We start from the raw sequence: 20768 nt of genomic DNA on the forward strand, positions 1-20768 counted from the left end.
GTGACGAATGGTGTCAAAATGTATTGTGGAGAATCGCTGCTGGTTGAGGATGATGATAGGAACAGCAATACTTTGGTGGCTGGTGATCCTTCCAACACAGAGTACATTTGTGGGGAAGAGCGAACCTTTGTCTATGTCAACTGTAAGTTTTGCTTTCAGTTTAACTTTGGTGAGGCTGACCCCATGCCTCTTGTCATTATTCCTGGGTCAGCATGGGTATCTTTTCTCACTGTTCAACGTGAGGACTGACATCAGCTGAGAGTTCCGCTGCACACTTGGTTGGGATTAAGTTAAATACACCAGCTATAGAAAGTAATACTCTTCCTGCCCCATCGCAAAAGGTGGCAAAATGGCACAGCCGATAACCATGTTATAGAAATGATATTGTTGTAGCGACCATAAAGAGTGGTCCCGGTCGTCGAACCCTCAGATTGGCCGGAAAGGTCACGTGTAGGCGCGACCGTGGGGATTGGTCCAGAGAGCGACATCGCTGATTGGACAGCGATGTCATGTGCGCTTTTGGCGCCCAAAAAGAGCAGTTCAGAGAAGTCTTCGAAGAAGACAGTGAGTTTTTGATGGTTGTCCTTTACCTTGTTGTTTAACTCTGTATTCGAATATTGCTGCCGCAATAAACTTCTTCTACAACCAACAAGTTTCCGGACTCGCCATATTGGTGACCCCGACGTGATCTGAACGATCACCGACTATGCAGGAACACGACGCCCCGTTGTTGATTGCCGCGCCCGGCACACCGGAGTTAAGCGCAGTAAGCGTTCACCTTCCGTCGTTTTGGACACATCAACCGCAATCTTCGTTTGTCCCACACCGAAGCCCAATTTCATTTAAGTAACATACCAGCCGACGCGACGAAGTATTACTATCTCGTCAGCCCTCTATCACCGGAGACGACCACACGCGTGATGCGGTTCATCGTTAATCCGCCTGCGGAAAACAAGTACGAGGCAATGAAGAAATTGTTACTGCGAACCTTCGGGTTTAATAGGCACGATCGCGCTGAAAAACTTCTGCACCTACCGGACCTCGGAGGTCGACGGCCGTCCGTTCTCATGGCCGAGATGATGGTGCTAGCCGGTGAGCATAACGGATTGCCTCATGTTTCGAACAGGCATTCCGAGAGAAACTTCCCGAGGATGTCCGACTGCTGCTCACGGATTGTTCTTTTAAGGACCCCCGAAGCATATGCCAGAGAAAGCGGACGCGCTCATAGCGGCTAAATCGAAGGCAAGCGGTTCGATCAACAAGGTCTCGACATCAGTGACCACGCCACAGCGACATCAAGATGGCGCCGCGTCTCCCGCCAGTTCTCCGAAAGCCCGCCAAAAAGATCCGCACAAGCGCGGCTGGTGCTATTATCACCTACGATGGGGTAGCGAATCCCGCAACTGCCGCTCACCTTGTACCTTCGCGGGAAATGCCTCGGCCGATCGTACATAGGGGCAGTTGCGATTGGCCAGAACCGACACCTCTACGTCCATGATCGATTCACGGACACAGAATTTTTGGTGGACACGGGAGCCATCGTCAGTATAGTGCCGCCGACCGACCTCGAAACCAGAACGGGTAAGACAGGTCCCACCCTCATCGCGGTTAATGGCAGCCCCATTCGCACTTTCGGTATACGGAAGATGTCCCTTGTGTTAGGCCTCCGCACGTACGAATGGCCATTCATCATAGCCGACGTCAGACAAGCGATCCGAGGCGCAGATTTTCTTTGGGCTTTTTCACTGGTCCCTGATGTCCGCGGTAACGACCTCCGACCCTCCGCCAGCGAGGAGCCCGTCGCTCCGACAATCGCCTCCCCGCCCAGCCCTACTGTCCAGGCCGTCGTCGCGGCCCCTGACTCGTATGCTGAGATCCTGGCGGAGTTTCCAGAGCTGCTCATCCAACGTTTTGACACGCCTTCGGCCAAGCACGGCGTGGTCCATCACATCCGCACCGAGGGCCCTCCCGTTTTCACTCGGGCCAGGAGACTACCGCCAGACAAACTGGTGGTGGCACGGGCGGAATTTAGGAAGATGGAGGAAATGGGAATTGTCCGTCAGTCCGACAGCCCGTGGGCCTCGCCGTTGCATATGGTCTCCAAGGCATCTGGGGGGTGGAGACCATGTGGCGATTATCGGCGTCTCAATGCTGTCACCACGGCTGATCGCTACCCCATACCGCACCTGCAGGACTTTTCGTCTGGGCTGGAAGGAGCGATGGTGTTCACCAAAATCGATTTGGTGCGAGGGTACCACCAGATTCCGGTGCGGCCGGAGGACATACAGAAAACTGCCACGATTACTCCGTTCGGGTTGTTTGAATGGTTGCGTATGCCTTTCGGTTTAAAGAACGCGGCACAGGCTTTCCAACGACTGATGGACCGTGTGGGTCGGGGTTTACCCTTTTTGTTTATTTATTTGGACGACATCCTGGTCGCCAGCCCCTCAGTGCAGGAACACCAGGTCCACTTGCGGACTGTGTTCCAGCGGCTCCAAGACCACGGGCTCATTATCCAACCCTCCAAGTGTCAATTCGGCCTCCCTTCTCTTGACTTTCTTGGGCACAGAATCACCCCTGCCGGCGCCACCTCTTTGCCCGAGAAGGTGGAGGCTATCCGGGCATTTCCCAGGCCCACCACAGTAAAAGGGCTGCAGGAGTTCGTAGGTATGGTTAACTTCTACCATAGGTTCGTTCCGGCACCTGCGCGGGTCATGCGCCCCCTCTTCCAGTGCCTTGCGGGAAAACCGGTAGAGTTGATATGGTCCCCGGCCGCAGAGTCGGCTTTTACAGCAGCTAAGGCAGCCTTGGCAGACGCCACCATGTTGGTCCACCCGAGCCCCTCCGCCCCCACTGCCCTGACGGTTGACGCCTCTGACGTGGCGGTGGGTGGGGTCTTGGAGCAGCAGGTCGGTGGCCGTTGGCAGCCATTGGCGTTTTTCAGCCGGCAACTAAATTCGGCTGAGCTGAAGTATAGCGCATTTGACCGAGAGCTTCTGGCCCTCTATTTAGCTGTTCGTCATTTCAGGTACTTCCTTGAGGGCCGCCCATTTGTGGCCTTTACAGACCATAAACCATTAACTTTTGCATTTTTCAAATTGTCTGACCCATGGTCGGCCCGCCAGCAGCGGCACCTGACTGCCATCTCCGAATTTACCACCGATGTCCGTCATGTCACGGGTAAGCTTAATGCCGTTGCTGACGCCCTGTCTAGACCTGCTTTTTCCCCTATTTCGGCGGTGGACTGCGAGGTGGATCCCCAGGAGCTTGCGGAGGCACAGCTTCTAGCGGATACCGCCTCGGCTTACCGGTCCGCCACTTCGGGATTGAAGTTGGCTCAGGTAGTCTGCGGGTCGGAAGGCACAAAAGTCTGGTGTGATGTTTCCCTTCCCCGTCCCAGGCCGGTAGTACCGCCCTCCCTTCAGCGCCGGGTTTTCGATGCCATTCACGGGCTGGCGCACCCGTCCATTCGCTCCACCTCTGCTTTAGTAGCAGCTCGGTTTGTCTGGCATGGCCTACGGAAACAGGTAGCGGGTTGGGCACGTTCCTGCGTTCCCTGCCAGACCGCTAAAGTCCAGCGCCATGTCCAGCCCCCCGTACAGGAGTTCGAGGTCCCAGCAGTTCGTTTTTTCCACATCCACGTGGATTTGGTCGGGCCGTTGCCTTCCTCCCGGGGCTACACCCACCTCCTCACGGTGGTGGATCGGTTCACCCGGTGGCCAGAGGCTTTCCCATTGTCTGATATCTCGGCAGCCTCTTGTGCCAGGACTTTGGCCCTCCATTGGGTAGCTCGTTTCGGGGTCCCGGCAGTTATTACCACTGACAGGGGGCCGCAGTTCACTTCGTCCCTCTGGGCCGCGCTCGCAGAGCTGTACGGTTCCAAGTTACAACCCACTACTGCATACCACCCCCAGGCAAATGGACTTGTAGAAAGGTTCCACCGTCAACTTAAAGCGTCCCTCAGTGCGAGGCTTGAAGGCCCGGATTGGGTGGACCAACTCCCCTGGGTCCTTCTGGGCATCCGGACTGCTCCTAAGCAAGATCTCGGTACTTCGTCCGCGGAGCTAGTATATGGCTCGCCACATAGGATACCCGGAGATTTGCTTCCGGACCCCCCCGACCAGCCGCCTCCAGTTCCATCAGTTTTAGCTTCGCTCCGGGCACGGGTGGGTTCCCTAGCCCCAGTTCCGACTTCACGTCATGGGTGTCCCAGGGTACACGAACCACCTTCCCTGAAGGACTGCGAGTTTGTGTTTTTACGAAAAGATTCCCATCGTGCCCCGCTGCAGAAGGTCTACGAAGGGCCGTTCCGGGTTTTGCGTAAGGGGACGGCTACCTTCACCTTCGACGTGGGCGGCAGGAGTGAGCTCGTCTCGGTGTCCAGGCTTAAACCTGCGCACTTGGATCCGGACCAACCGGTCCTGGTCGGCCAACCACCTAGGAGAGGGCGGCCTCCAGCAGTCCCGATCAGTCCAGAACCCCCCGCTCAGGCTGTTCCACCGAGCACGGAATCCCAGGCTCCTGTGGTTCAGGCTGCTCCTCTCCTTACTCGTTCGGGTCGCGAAATCCGGCTCCCTACTAGGTTCCGTACCTCGGGTTCTGGGGGGGGGTCATGTAGCGACCATAAAGAGTGGTCCCGGTCGTCGAACCCTCAGATTGGCCGGAAAGGTCACGTGTAGGCGCGACCGTGGGGATTGGTCCACAGAGCGACTTCGCTGATTGGACAGCGATGTCATGTGCGCTTTTGGCGCCCAAAAAGAGCAGTTCAGAGAAGTCTTCGAAGAAGACAGTGAGTTTTTGATGGTTGTCCTTTACCTTGTTGTTTAACCTTTGTATTCGAATATTGCTGCCGCAATAAACTTCTTCTACAACCAACAAGTTTCCGGACTCGCCATATTGTCAAGCTTGAAAGGGTTCAGAGATTTACAATGTTGCCAGGACTAGAGGGTCTGAGCTATAGGGAGAGGTGGAGTAGGCTGATTATAGAGGTGTACAAAAGCATGAGAGGAATAGATCGGGTAGATACACAGAATCTCGCCCAGAGCAGCGGAATCGAGGACCAGAGGACATAGGTTCAAGGTGAAGGGGAGAAGATTTAATAGGAATCTGAGGGGTAATGTTTTTACACAAAGGGTGGTGGGTGTATGGAACAAGCTGCCGGAGGAGGTAGTTGAGGCTGGGACTATCCCAATGTTTATGAAACAGTTTAAGAAACAGTTAGGCAGGTAACATGGATAGGACAGGTTTGGAGGGATATGGACCAAGCACAGACAGGTGGGACTAGTTGGCTGGTGTGGGCAAGTTGGGCGGAAGGGCCTGTTTCCACACTGTATTACTCTATGTCTCTATGACTATATATGATTCAGTGCATGTCTCTGGGAACAGCCCGCACTGCACTGAGTGTGTGGGAGCGTTGTGGTGCAGCGGCTGAGAATGAACTCAACTACAGGTGGGGCATGTTGATGCAGCCGGTAGAGTTGCTGCCTCACAGCATCAGAGACCAGGGTTCGACCCTGACTACGGGTGCTGTCCGTAAGGAGTTTGTACGTTCTCCCCGTGACCACGTGGGTTTTCTCCGGGTGCTCTGGTTTCCTCCCACACTCCAAAGATGTACAGGTTTGCAGGTTAATTGGCTTTGGTAAAAATTGTAAATTGTCCCTGGTGTGTAGGATAGTTTTAGTGTGCGGGGATCGATCACTGCTCGGTGGGGACGTGGTGGGCCGAAAGCCCTGTTTCCATGCTGTATCTCTAAACTAAACTAAACTAAACTAAACTACACACTACTCCTGCAGATTAACTACTCCTTGCCTGTCGATTCCATCCCCAGATGCTGCCTGACCTGTTGTGTTCCTCCAGCACTTTGTGCTTTGCCCTTTATGTTTCTGCTGTCTCTTCAATTGATTTCCAACTCGTTCCATTCCTACTCACTCTTTCCCCATGGCCATGAATATTTATCCCCCAGCATTTATCACTCTTAATCTGGTGAACTGTCCCAAGATATTTCTCAGGAATATTAACAAAGAAACTTTGACCCGAGGTCACGTATTTTAGATGGGGAAGCACAAACTTTGTCAAAGGGAAAGATATTTAGGAGCTATAGACCAAGTGGAACCGTTGGGCCCAAACCTCTCCTGCATTGGTGCAGCACCCTCTCCTCCCACCCTTCTTTCCCCCCCCCCCCCCCTCCTCCCCTCCCTCCTGCCCCCCTCCCCTCCTCCCACCCCTCCTCCCCCCCTCCCCTCCTCCCACCCCTCCCCCTCCCTCCACCCCCTCCCCCCTTCCCCTCCCCCACTTCATCCCCCTCCACCCCCCTTATCCTCCCTCCTCCATCCCCCTCCCTCCCTCCCTCTCTCCCTCCCTACTTTAAAATGTGAATAACAAAAAATATAACACCGATTTCAACGAGACCTTCCATTAGCACCAAAGGGACGACGGTGAGAAAGGCGGGCCTAAAATTGTTGCGCTATCGTGCACCGTGTTGCCTGTAGTTCAGGAACAAACAAACAAACAAACAAATGAGAGTTTTAATATATAGATTTTAAAGGAATTAAAATGGACAGAGAAAGATGGTTGAAGGAATGAACCCCAGTAGCTTAAAACCTTGGCAGCTGAAAGGCACAGAGCTGTGAAAGGAGACATTGAAAATAGGGAGAGAACTGGAAGAACGCTGTTCTCAACAATGGAAGCACTGCAGAAAACTGCAGAAATAGGATGGGTTGAAACATTGAATACTTTCAAAGGAATATCAAAACCAGTCGCATGGATTTCTTTCTCTTGTGCTGCATCATTTAAATGTTCTTTCTCTTTGTCTTTTTTAATCACAGTGGGGAAGACTATCGTGTCTCTGGATATTGCAGGGGTCTGTGGTTTCATCATTGCAAGTGTTGCCTCCACCATCTTCATCGGCATTGCTGTTTATTCTCTAGCAGCCCAGAACAAATCCAAAACTTACCAAGGTGAGAAGTATTCATGACCTGTCAGTGATTCTATTACAGCAACTTTCTTTGAACGCCATTCCTAAAGCTCCCCCATGAAATTCTGACTTCTTCAGGGCAGATTCCTTCTGCGTTTTCCTTCCTATTCCATTTCCATCGTTATTTGTAGTCTGGATACTTCTCAGCAATCCATTCAACAGGTGGCATCATAAGCCAGTCCTGCTGCCGAGATTTTTCCCCCCCACTCTCCCTACTATAATCGGCCAGAAGGGTCCCGACCCAAAATGTCACCTATCCATTTTCTCCATAAATGCTGCCTGACCAGCTGAATTACCAGCACTTTGTGTCTATCTCTGCTACTGAAATTGTCAAGTGTCCATACTTGACTGTCCAGGAGTTTAATCAAGAGCCTTCTCCACTCTATCCATCAGTAGCAGTACCACGACCCTTGCATCTAAGGGAATCGTGAATAAATCTGTAGTGAATTCAAGGGAAATTTAAGCATCCGGTGGTAAGAATGTGAAGATAGACACAAATAGCTGGAGTAACTCAGCGGGTCGGACAACAGCTCTGGAGAAAAGGAATAGGTGACATTTCGGCTCAGGACTTGTGACATGAATGTGAACTGTCTGCGCGGAGTGTTAGAGGCAATATATATGTAAGTACATCTGAGGTCTGTGTCTAGTACAGGAAGAAGAAAGGAATAGTTGGAAATGCTGATAGAGTTGGAAGATGAGAAACAGGTAGAGGTTTGTGTGGCATGGTATTGTGCTGCTTTCATTATATAGAGGAAGGCCATTTGGCCCACTGTGCCTGTACCAGATTGTTTACAGAACCATCCAAATCGACCTAAACCCCTACATTTGTACGAAGCCCAGACCATATATTTTCTTTCCAGTATACGTGCGGTCACCTCATTGCAGAATCTGTTTATACCGCTCCTTCAGGGAATGCATTCCAGGTCATTATAACAACCTGTGGAAGAGAATTCTCCCACCGTCCTTTTATTAAATCTTAAATCTGTGTCCTTTAAACACTTTCTCCTTAAGAAAACAAAATGTTGAAGGTCTTCATTACTCCACTCCTTTCAGTCGCTCAGATGAAAACAATCCCAGTCGTTCTTGTCTTTGCACATGAGGGAGGCTCCCCATTACCAGTTGAGTATATCTCTGCATCCTCTCCAAAATCCCCACACCTTCCCAAATGGCAGTGTTTAGAATTGCACACAGTTCTCTACCTGGGTTATTTAGCTACATACAGCATCCTTGTTCTAGGATTCCATGTATCTATTTATAATGTTCAAGAAAAAAAAGACACAAAGTGCTGGAGTAACAGCCTGCCTGAGCCAGAGTTACTCCAATGGCTAGGAAGATTTTGGGTTGGAATCCTTCTTCAGTCTGAAGATGGATCCTGACCCAAACGCCACCAATCCATATTCTCCAGAGATGCTGCCTAAGTTACTCCGGCACTTTGTATTTTTTTGTAAACCCGCAACTGCAGTTTCTTGTGTCTCTATAATATTGAGGATCCCGTTCAATTTTAATAACCTCGCTTTCTTGCTTTGTGCAGCTTCCGACAGACACCCTCTGATGCCCAATGACGGCAATGAAGCTGTGTATTCGGTAAGTATCTCATGCAATACACACACATTTAATGCAGCAATCCTAAGTGTAGCAGAAATGCAAACATCAATTGGTTCCTTTAGGAGTGCTTTCCGTCACCAACTCTGAGCTCTGAATCCAGCTATAGTCAAAGCATTTGACATGCATTTAATTATATTGGATCATGGCTTAGCCCAGTGATGTAATGTCCTTATTATGCACCTCAACTTGCCAATGTCTCTGTGAAAGCAGCTCCTTAGAGCAGTTCTGGATTATTTTCTCAACTGAAGTGGATTGTGAACTGTCTACAAAGAAGTGAGTATGGGACTCAATGATTCAAACAAAGACTTCTGGAGAAGATGTCTGAGGAAAGGTTTGGAGGTCGTTTTGCGTTCCCTGAGAACTTGCATAATCCTAGCCAAATTAAGGCCCATTGACGCAGTCGTAGATTTGCAGCCTTACAACACCAGAGACACGGGTTCAATCCTGACCACAGGTGCTGTCTGTACGGAGTTTGAACATTCTCCCTGTGACCGCGTGGGTTTTCTCAGGGTTCTCCAGTTTCCTCCCAAGGATGGACAGGTTTGCAGGTTAATTGGTTTTGGTAAAAATTATAAATTATCCCTAGCATGTTGGATAGTACTAGTGTACGGGGTGATCGCTGGTCGGCATGTACTCGGTGGGCCGAAGGGCCTGTTTCCGCGCTGTATCTCTAAACTAAACTAACAGTCCAAATCATTCACCAAAAACTGCTCTCAGTTAAGTGCCTTCGGTACACTGCCACCTGTGAAATGAGAGGAAGATTCCATGTAGCACAAAGGCATCAATGTTGGCCTGCTCCATGCGACCACTGACTCTTCCTCATTCTTATCAATTTTATGGAATTAAAAACTGAATAGAGTGAATGGATAACAGAAGATTGTGATGAATGTTGAAATACAAAAAAATATCAGGATTTCATGGTGCCTGCAGAAATTGGCATCCCAATTGATCATAATTTTTTCTATTTATTTAGCCTCTCAACAACGACGGAAAAGCCACGTACAGCCAGCTCGCCAAAAAGCGATTCCAGTGAATGATGGAGCTACTTCTTAAACAACATCTGGAAACCCCAGCTTCCCTCTACTTGTTGAAACATTTGGGATCCCAGAAAACAAAGAGATGGACCTTGTTTGCCAATGACCTCCAGAATTTCAGGGCTTTCGTGTTTATGTTGCTTTGGAGAACCGTAACTTTAAATTAGCAAGAGCCATGAATTATTCTAAAATAGATGTATCTTAATTCCTTTAGTTCTATTTCGGCCCTTCTTCCATGTTTAATCTGCATTTGGCCTGCTATCAGAGTGTAACATGATTCCTTTGGAGTATTATTAACCTTACTTTCAGAATAAGCGATTTTGCAGGTTGCTCTGGGCACCTTGTTTGAAGCCTTTGTCCTGGCGTATACTAATGCAGGAGCTTAATGAACTGAGTGTTAATACTAATGAGTTGCAGTCCTCCACTGACATCATGGATTTCTTATGGAGAATGTATTTTGGAGAAGAGGGATGGGCAACATTTAGGGTCTGGAACTACCAAGTTGCCTTCTCCATGTTCTCCAGAAATCCATGTTCGCCTGACCCACTGAGTCACTCCAAGGTTTTGAGTCTTTTTTTTATTGAAAACCAGCATTTCTGGTTCCTTGTATCTATGGAATTTCCCTTGCTTGTGATATTTTACGATCACAAATAAACAGGTTTGTTACCATGAAATATTCTGTTGTTCAACGGCTGGCCACTTAATACTTTCAAGGGGATTTAGCAAGATTTCTGAAAATTTTGTTTTTTTTCAGATTCGTTTAGACTATTGTAAAGTTAAGAAAAGACGAAGCATTGATATCACTTCTCACACCAGAGGGCCTTACCCCCGATGAGAAATGTCTGAAGTGTAAGGAGGTAGCAGCCGGCCTGTACACGGCGGCACGGTGGCGCAGCGGTAGAGTTGCTGCCTTACAGCGAATGCAGCGCCGGAGACTTAGGTTCGATCCTGCTACGGGTGCTGCACTGTACGGAGTTTGTACGTTCTCCCCGTGACCTGCGTGGGTTTTCTCCGAGATCTTCAATTTCCTCCCACACTCCAAAGACGTACAGGTTTGTAGGTTAATTGGCTGGGCAAATGTAAAAATTGTCCCTAGTGGGTGTAGGATAGTGTTAGTGTGCGGGGATCGCTGGGCAGCGCGGACCCGGTGGGCCAAAGGACCTGTTTCTGCGCTGTATCTCAAAATCTAAATCTAAAAAATCTACTTAATGACCTCATCTAGCACTCACTTATTGCATGTGAGGCAAAAAAGTCAAGGAAAGGTTCATCCCATATCAGTCTCCCCCTAAACTGTAGTCAAATGGTAGACCTTCCTCTTGAATACCTCAGATTTCTGCTTGGTTCGTGATGCCAAAGATTGTGTTTCCATTTTGATGTACATTCTGAAAAATGTCAAACAGGAAGTGAAAAGTATATACTTTAGATTATTGGTTTAAGGTTAACCACACTGTGAATAATTTCACACTAACCACTATCGCAAAATAGAAGCTTACTGATAGCTGGCCTTCTGGCTAAAAATAAAATTCCTAATCTATGATTTGCAAAAGATTAACCTTTTCCCAGAGCACGTTGAATAAATTAAAGACACAAGAGAATGCAGATGCGGGAATCTTGAGCAAAAAAAAAAAAAACTGCTGGAGGAACTCAGCGGGTCAGGCAGCATCCGTGGAGGGAAGTTGACAAATAGATGTTTTGGATCTGTAGGCGGGTCCCAATCCAAAACCTTGTCTGTCCATCTCCCTCCACAGATCTGCCTGACCTGCTGAGTTCCTCCAGCAATCTGTTTTTTGTGCAAGTTTGATGGGCAAACATTTTAACCTCATTTCCCCTCCTTCACCCTTTCCCAACATTCCATATTATGGGTGCAAGATCTTTGCCTTAATTATATGTCCTCATGTGAGTGTTCCTTCAGAACAGCACTGGAGGTTGAGGCTGGACTTTGAGCTCAAGTTTTCGAAAAATTTCCAAAGACCATTTACCCGTGCTGCACAGTGCACGAGTCCTGCTCAAAATGCTTTATCAAACCTCTGCAGCAACTTAGAAGAACCTCTCGGCATTTCATATAAAATGTTGTCATGTGGGTAAGCCGCTAAAGCTATTTTGTGCTCAGCAGGATCTGAAACTGAGATCTGTCAGCATTATCAGAGCTTGACTTTAGTTTATCGGCGATTCACAGCTTGTTCTGTAAGTGAAGCCAAAGTTGAATCAGTTCAGGCTGCAGATTTGGATGTAATCTGGAGTGGACTGCTCAGTCACTTCTGGATGTCCTGTCTGATGGCCCGTCACATCAACAAGACCTTACAAGTCAAAGCTGTGTGGAAGGCTGAGGACTGCTCCACACGTCAATACATGGCCAGGTATATTTACATGTACAGTGGTACACCCATACCTCATCGGCTGCAGCGGTTCCAGAAAGCAACATCACCACCTTCTTGAGGGCAATTCAGAACGGGCAATTACATGCCGGCTCTGCCTGCAAAGCCCACATCCCTTGGATGAATAAGAAAGTCCCCTTTAATGTATAGGAATAGCTCAAGGTGTGTAATAACGGCATAATGAAATTAAAAAAACAGTCACCTAACCAAATAGAGAGAAGTTCAGGCAGTGTAGCAAAAGCTCAAAGCATCGATTTAAAAAAAGGATTTTACAGGACAGAGATAAAGATATTACACAGGAAGTTGCAAACTGTAAGGCCGGCTGCCTGTAGATCAAGCCATCAATTAAAATGGGCCAGAATTGAATGTCTGCATGGATGTTGGAAGCTTGTGGGACTGGAGGAGGACATGAGGCTGGGAGATGCTTGTATACACAGAAAGATTTCAAATCAAGGAAGAGATTCACTTCGGTATCGTAGACTGTAATCCAAAGGGAGCTACTGTGGGAAGGATGTCGAGTGAATAAGACTCGATTCCAGTTAAGGTCTGAACAGCAGAGGCTCAAACAAAGGTTGGACTTCAAGTGATTGACATTAGTCAATTGGGAAAGTCACGCCCAAGGTTTGCAATAACCCAGATGAGGAGACCAACAGCTGATGAATTGACTTGAGCTCAAAAACAGCTGATATCAGTGGAAATCTTAACAATGACTCAGATATGTGATTGGAAACTCATCTCAAGATCAAATCAAGTGTGAATTTGCTTGCTGCAGTTTGGGAGGTCAGATGAAAGAGCGAAGTATTCAGCAAGAATATTAGGAGGAAATGATGTGAAGAATAAACTTGTGGTGTAATTCCTTGGCTTTCTAAAATTAGCTACACATGTGGATAAGGTGTTAAAAAAGGCATATGGCATGCTTGATTCATCAATGGGGGTGCTGAATATAAAAGTTGACAAATCATGTTGCAATTGTATAAAACTTTAGTTAGACCACATTGTGTCCAATGGAAGTATGTTGAGGTTTTGGAGAGGATGGATGGTAGGCAATTAATAAAATAAGAAATGTTAAAAAGCAGGTTACACAGCACCTCGATCCTGCTCTAAGATTTAAAACAATCACCGAGGATCTTTTACCTCCAGTACACGTTCCATCCTAACCCCTTGATTCCATTAATATCCAAGGATCTATTAATCCAACCTTGATAGTAGTGACTAAAAATCCACCATGCCATCTTGAAATAATTCCAAAGATTCACCATCATGTGAGTGAGGAAGTTTCTCACATCAGTGCAAATTGACCAACAATTTATCTAAGACTGTCACCTGTCTTCCAGACAAACAGTGTCCCTCCAGCTACCTGTCAAATCATGTAAGAGTTTCATATCATTCTGTGAGATCGCCTTTCATTCTCCCAATGAATGACTGCGTCTTCTGCTCATCCTTAGAAATGTAACTAGTGAGCCTTTGTTATACCTACTCTAAATCAAGGGTCAACTAAAGTTAGGGAGCTGCCATAGGTTATGAAACCAAAATTGCATGGGAGTTGGAGGAGACCGGATAAACGGAACCTGTCTGACCCGCTGAGTTACCCCAGCACTTTGTGTCTATAAACGGAACAGGAGGTGGGTCTTGTGTGATGAGCTTTGAGAGGATTTTGGGTGCGAAGTTTGGTGGTACGGTCAGAAAGATGAGAGTGCAGGGCTTGGATCTGGCAGTAGAGTGCAGGAGATCTGAATGGGTAGCAGGGTAATGAAGGAAGGAAACAGCAGAAGCAGGTGAACATGATGCCTCAACCATGAAGGCAAAGATACGCATGAGTTGCCCCTACCCCTGCCTTTCGAGGCTGAAGAAGGCAAGGAGACTTGAGAAAAACAAGCCAGGGTTTGCTAGATCAGTGGAAATATGCACCTTGTTTGAGACAATGGAATTATTTTTCTGCTCTATTACTGAATCTCAGTCACTTCTCAATAACAGAACAAATGATGTCACTTCTGACATTCAGGAGAATTAGTCAAAAACATCAACAGCAATTTTTGGCCCACGCAAAGACAGGGACCTCTGTATGTAATAATTAACAGGAAATATTATAGCACAAGAACAGGCTCTTCGGCCCGCAATATCTGTACTGACCATGCCAATTTAACTAATCCCATCTGTCTGTCTGCACCACTCTATTCCCTGCCTGTTCATTTACCTGTCCAAATGTCTCCAAAATGTCACTATCATATCTCGTTCCACTAAACACCCCTGGCGACGACCACAATCTCTGTAAAAAAAAACTTGCCTTGTAAATCTCCTTTAAATTTTCCCTTCTCACCTTACAGCTAGGCCCTGAAGTCAGATCTTTCTGAACATCACCAAAGTGATGGTGATGACTTCGTTCATGTCCAACTACATTAAGCATTTCAGTGCTCTGCCCATCAAAGGTAATGATTCCAAATTCCATTACGGTAAATCTGGTAATTCCTAGATTTGAGGGAGTCTAGAGTCAAGAGTGTTTTATTGTCATATGTACCGAAATGGAACAACGTAATTCTTACTTGCAGCAGCACAACAGGTTTGTAAACGCAGTACTCAATAGATAACGTAATAAACGTTCAAGAAATATAAAACCCCAATATAGTGCAAAACAAAACAAAAGTTAAAGCCCCTAGTGCATCGAAGGCAAATCACAATTTGAAGTTTAGTTGGTGTTTGTCATGTTCAATAGCTTGATGATGGTTGGAAAGAAACTGTTCCTGAACCTGGAGGTCATGGTGTTCAGACTTCTATATGTTTCTACCAATGGCATGAGTGAAATGGGAGCATGGCCAGGTTGGTGTGAGTCCTTGATCATGCTGGCTGCCTTCTTGAGGCAGCACTTCTTATAAATCCCTTCGAAGGTGGGAAGGTCAGTGCCCATGATGGACCACTGTTCACCACTGTGACCAGTGTCCACCACTTTTTGGAATCTCCTTCGTTCCAAGTGGGTGGTTGAGTTTTTTTACTCTTTAGTTTAGTTTAGTTTAGTTCAGCTTAGAGATACAGCGTGGAAACAGGCCCTTCGGCCTACTGAGTACACGCCGACCAGCGATCACCCATAACTAGTCACAAAATGCTGGAGTAACTCAGCAGGTCAGGCAGCATCTCAGGAGAGAAGGAATGGGTGACGTTTCGGGTCGAGACCCTTCTTCAGACTGATGTCAGGGGGGCGGGACCCTTAACTAGTCCCATGTTATCGCAGTTTTGCACCCTATCATATGCTCTTCACAGTACACCTGTAGAAGTTCAAGAGAGTATTTGTGGACATGATTGAGGGTAACTGGTTAGTTTCTGCCTCAGGTTGTCTGGTCTGATCTACTTATGACTCCAGTCCCAGTGAATGCCTCTTAAGTTGCCCAAGCCCAAACTCAACTGTCAACCAACTATTACTAACTAAGTTAGTGGTCCCACCCCCGACATCAGTCTGAAGAAGGGTCTCGACCCGAAACGTCACCCATTCCTTCTCTCCCGAGATGCTGCCTGACCTGCTGAGTTACTCCAGCATTTTGTGAATAAATCGATTTGTACCAGCATCTGCAGTTATTTTCTTATATTACTAACTAAGAGTGCTTTAAACAGATGCCCGCAGCCTACAACAAGTGGTAACAGCATCTGGAAAATGTGAGCAGGCATTATATTTTTCCTTTGAAACACATCATCCGTGGGTTGTCGATGTTGTCGGGCTGTTTACAAACCGTCAAAATAAGCAGTTTCCTTGATTGGAGATATCTCCAAAATTACATTTCATCCCCACCCCTGTGATTATCAGGCAAGTCTTAAACAACTTGAAACAACTTTGAACTTCACTGTTTACAGTATCACAGACCACAAACCACACAGTAAGTCGCAACAGCGCTCTGTGCAGGTTGGGGTGTGCGAGTAGGAGTGGGTGCCATGGAGGTAGAGGCAAAGTGAAAATGTCAAAGAGGGTGTCAGTCAGTGAGTGTGAGTGGGAATGCAGTTGTCGGTGAGTGTGTGTCAGTGAATGGGAGTGCAAGTATCAGTTGGGGCGATCGTGTACGGTTCAATGGATCAGTAAGTGTGGTTGGTAGCGCAAGTAGTGTATATTGGTGTGTGAGTCAGTGAGTGTGTCGGTGAGTAGGAAAGAACTGCAGATGCTGGTGTAAATGTGTCTGTGAGTGTCAGTGAGGATGAGGTCCACTTTCATCAGTCCCTGCCAAGGGTGGCTCTGGACATGCTGAGTCAGAGAGTGGCACACAATTCTGCAGTAACATTGAATGGGGAGTGCGGGATCGAGGCCCTCAGTCTTTGCGGGAAAGGCCGCAGACGGCAACGGAATGAACAAACTCATCAGGAAGGCTGGCTCCGTCCTGGGGGTGGAGTTGGATTAATGGGCGGTGGTCTTGGAGTGGAGGATGCTCCTCAAACTGCTGAGCATCTTGGACAATACAGCTCAACCCCTCCGTGACACACTGGTCAACCTGAGGAGTACCTTCAGCAACAGACTGGTTCCACCAAGATGCAGCACAGAATGCCACAGGAGATCCTTTTTCCCTGTGGTTATCAAACTGTACAACTCCTCCCCCTTCTGTCGTGGGGTAGACTGACTCCCCTCCCCCCCCCCCCCCCCCCCCCCCCCCCCCCTCCAATCTTTGCACATCCCAAATCCTGGGCTTCTCACTCGTCACTTTAATTTCATGTTTCATGTATCTTGTTGTGTTTTATGACTGTTGACAGATCAATTTCCTTCTTGGGATAAATAAAGTTCTGTTGTATCGTATGGTATCATGGCACGGGCTCTCCCTGGTATTCCTGTTGACTGGAGCCGAAGTCAGGATGATCAGGACCTGGTTGGGAAGCGAGGAGGAGAATTTTCAAAGAGGTTTAGGGTCTAGCGGTAAGATCGACGGTTGGGGTGGTGGCTGGGGTCAGCTACCACTGAGTTAGGGGTTTAATCCCATCAAATGTCTGGGTCATCATGGATGGTGGAGGGATGCCATGGCTTTCAGAGATTGAGAGGAGAGGGGTCAAGGATTGGAGAGGTGCAAGATTGGGATGTGGACATTGGCGGTTCCGGTTGGGGTTTGAGGACCTGATGCTGGGGATTGGTGGCGCCATGTTTCCAGATGCCACGAAGGTCAAAGGTAGATAGATGGTTTACCTTCCAGGAGTTCCAGCCTACTTCTGTGTCTTTTAGTTTTAGTTTAGTTTAGAGATAACGTGTGGAAACAGGCTCTCCAGCCCACCCAGTCCACGCCGACCAGCGATCCCATTACATTAGCACTATCCTACACACTGGAGACAATTTATAATTTTTACCGAAGCCAATTAACCTACAAACCTGTACGTGTTTGGAGGGTGGTGGGGAAACTGGAGCACCAGTGGAAAAAAAAGCAGTCACAAGGAGAACGTACAAACCTCGTACACACAGCACCCGTGGTCAGGATCGAACTCGGTTCTCTGGCACTGTAAGGCAGCAACTCTACCGCTGCGCCACCGTGCCGCCCCAAACTGTGACATCCCAAGTCAGACTAGTCCAACTTCCCCCCACAACCTCCAGGGTGAATGTTCCATGGGAAATTATTTCTTCTCCTGCCTGACAGCAGGAAAAAGTTGGGTCAAACTTTCGAGAATAATGACTTCAGGAAGCACCTGGCTGGATCGGCAGGGTGAGAAACAGGATGTGGCTATTGTTGTGTCACACTGGGTGAAGTAAATTCCAGTTTCATAATGCTGAAGACAGCGATGCCACGTCAAACTCCAGCCCACCAAGGTTTCACTCTCTCTGGGCTCTGGTGTGCCAATGTGACTCCTTCCCTCACACCTCACCAATCATTAGACACAATTCTGACCTCCAAGCACCAAGATTTATTTCTAGAAATTTTCCTTTAAAGGGATTGTGGTGCCAGGCTCAGTCACAGGGCCACACATTGGTCAACCAACCCTGTTTACTTCAGTCGTGCTCCTTGCTGTTTCAATGGCCCCCAATGCAGAGGCTCTGCATATGAAACAGCAGAAAACGCAGGGCTGATCTATGATCAGGTTAACATTTCCTGCCCCAAAAGGTCAAACTGACCCTGGAACAAAGACCTCTATCTCTGTAACTAATACAGTGTGTCCAAAGGGGCAAAAGCTTCATGGATTGGCTTACTGCCCAACGTGTAACTATTCTGGTTGCCCAGGCGACATGGGTTTCACCGCCGGTAGGATCGGAATGGTGGGGTTGGACATCTGCTCCCATCCGTTTCCCTGAATCCATGAGAACCCCAAGGCTCATCACAGCCCCATCACTGCTCCCACCCCTCCCCACCCACCTTGAGGTGGGATATAATGGGGATGGCAGTGAGGTGGAGTGCATTGTTCATGGTGGTAGGGATGTGGCAAGGTTTGGTGGGGTAGGCATTGGGAGCAGTAGTGAGGGAACTATGATAAGGAAGAGGTGGGATAATGGAGGTTTGGTAGGAGATCAAACATAGCTATGAGCTGGAGTGATTGGGAAGGATGGTGTTGGGAATATGGGAGGGAGAGGTTAGTGGCATTGAGTGTGCTGGGATGGGTAGGAGAGTTGGGGCATGGGTGATAAATGCTAAGAGGGTTACCTCTGACCTAATTGTAATGGGCCTCCAATTATCCATATTTTTAAGTTTATTTAGGTTGTCTGACTAAGGATTGGGGATTATGTGATTGTTCTTACTGTCAGGTGGAATTCTGCTGCATTTAACCCAAGAGGGATACATTTGGATTATTTCATTCATCCATTTCAATAATTACCAGCGGAAGGGAGAAACATAAATAAAAGGAAGTTCCTTGCAACCTATCTGCCCAAAGCCTCTCACTTCTGACCAACAGTGGGAACTGTGGTCAATAAAACAGTTTCGTGAAAGATTTCAATGGTTAGTTAAGCCACTGGTTCCTCTCTGGCTCTGATATACATACCAGAGGACTAGGATATTTGCTGGGTGGGAGAAAGCTGGCAGAACCACTGCAATTGGAAGATAATGTCTCAAAGATACCTCAAGCCTCCTCTACTGTTAGTTTCTGAGTAGGTCTGGAGAAAGGAATATAGCAGAGAGACTCCACATGGGGCTCTAAAAGAGATACATTTTTAGCATGTAAATCTTTATAATTGACAGGCAGATTAACACGGAAACATTATTCATCTCTAACTTCTATTTTCAGATGAAACCAGAGCAGAGAAGGATCACATTGCTGAGGGATGTGCATTAGGGGGTTGCCGGAAGCATTAGCTCACAGGTAATGACTCACTGATACATGGCCTTCAACTCACTGATACAGGCCCTCCCAGCTCAGTAACACAGGACCTCTGAAATCACCAATATAGGTCTTCCCAACTCAGTAACATAAGTCCTCCCAGCTCCCTGACACAGGTCCTCCCAGCTCCCTGAAACAGGTCCTCCCAGCTCCCTGACACAGGTCCTCCCAGCTCCCTGACACAGGTCCACCCAGCTCCCTGACACAGGCCCTCCCAGCCCACTGACACAGGTCCTCCCAGCTCCCTGACACAGGTCCTCCCAACTCAGTAATACAGGTCCTCCCAGCTCCCTGACACAGGTCCTCCCAGCTCCCTGACACAGGTCCTCCCAGCCCACTGACACAGGTCCTCCCAACTCAGTAACACAGGTCCTCCCAGCTCCCTGACACAGGTCCTCCCAGCTCCCTGACACAGGTCCTCCCAGCCCCCTGACACAGGTCCACCTAGCTATCACTGACACAGGTCCTCCCAGCTCCCTGACATGGGTCCTCCCAGCTAACTGACACAGGCCCTCACCTCTCTCAGGCAATAGTCTAATAGTTCCTGCAACAGAACAGAGACCGTGAATTGCAACAAAACAGCACAAAGTGAAACCACTTCCGTCTGCCAGAGGCGAGTGATGTGACTGACAGCCTTATTGAGACAACTCGCAAAGCCCCATGATCAGAAAGCAGCGTTGTATCAAACCGCACTGTATCTCAGGGCCGCCCACCTCAGATCAGCAGAGCTGCTCGTCTTGGAAACATAATTAACTCTTTGACAACTCAGCATTCTGTTTACAAAGGAACTAATTTTATAAACCGCTATAAAACCCATGGAAAAAGTGGCCTTTCACAGTGCATCTGATCTCTGTCTTGGGAGCCTTTGATGGGTCAGAAGGAAGGAGTTTTAGTTCAGACTAACCCTGATGTTCAGATGTGCCCTGAGATTATTTGGTATGCAACGTTTTGGGTCGGGACCCTTCGTCAGACTGAAGAACAGTTCCGACTTACAATGTCACATATCCATGTTTTCCAGAGATGCTACCTGACCCACTGAGTTACTCCAGCACTTAGTGTCTTTTTTTGTAAACCGGCATCTGCAGTTCCTTGTTTCTACACCCTGTGATGATTTGATCAGATGAAGCATGGATGCCAGTGTGTTGTGCTGTATTCCATGTTACATTCTGTCATGCATGTGTTCATCACACTAGGGAACAACCTGCATCCCAGGCCAGTAGGTCTATTTACACTGACCAGAACAAGATTAAGCAAAACAACCATTCCCCTCCCCCATTTCTATTTTGCAATCAGTCTAGGTTGCATTGGATGCAAACTCAGTACCTGATCAACTTTTTGACCTTTTCCCAGTTAGTATAGCTTTAATCCAACTCCCAATCAATGATTCGTCAAATGCTGAAGCCACTGTTTAGGAAAATAACTGCAGATGCTGGTTCAAATCGAAGGTAGACACAAAATGCTGGAGGAACTCAGCGGGTCAGGCAGCATCTCAGGGGAGAAGGAATGGGTGACGTTTCAGGTCGAGAC

At 47.9% G+C, this 20768-nt stretch overlaps 1 protein-coding gene across 1 annotated transcript; it reads left to right on the plus strand.

The window, feature by feature from the left end:
* Positions 1–7: 7 nt before the first annotated feature.
* LOC144608741 (T-cell surface glycoprotein CD3 gamma chain-like) lies at positions 8–10243 on the plus strand. Its single transcript, XM_078426781.1, has 4 exons — positions 8–142; positions 6825–6956; positions 8505–8557; positions 9552–10243. The coding sequence occupies exons 1-4, from the start codon at positions 19–21 to the stop codon at positions 9609–9611; spliced, it is 369 nt and encodes a 122-aa protein (XP_078282907.1). The 5' UTR covers positions 8–18; the 3' UTR covers positions 9612–10243.
* Positions 10244–20768: the final 10525 nt, after the last annotated feature.

This window comes from Rhinoraja longicauda, chromosome 32, assembly GCF_053455715.1.
Source record: "Rhinoraja longicauda isolate Sanriku21f chromosome 32, sRhiLon1.1, whole genome shotgun sequence".
NCBI lineage: Eukaryota > Metazoa > Chordata > Chondrichthyes > Rajiformes > Arhynchobatidae > Rhinoraja > Rhinoraja longicauda.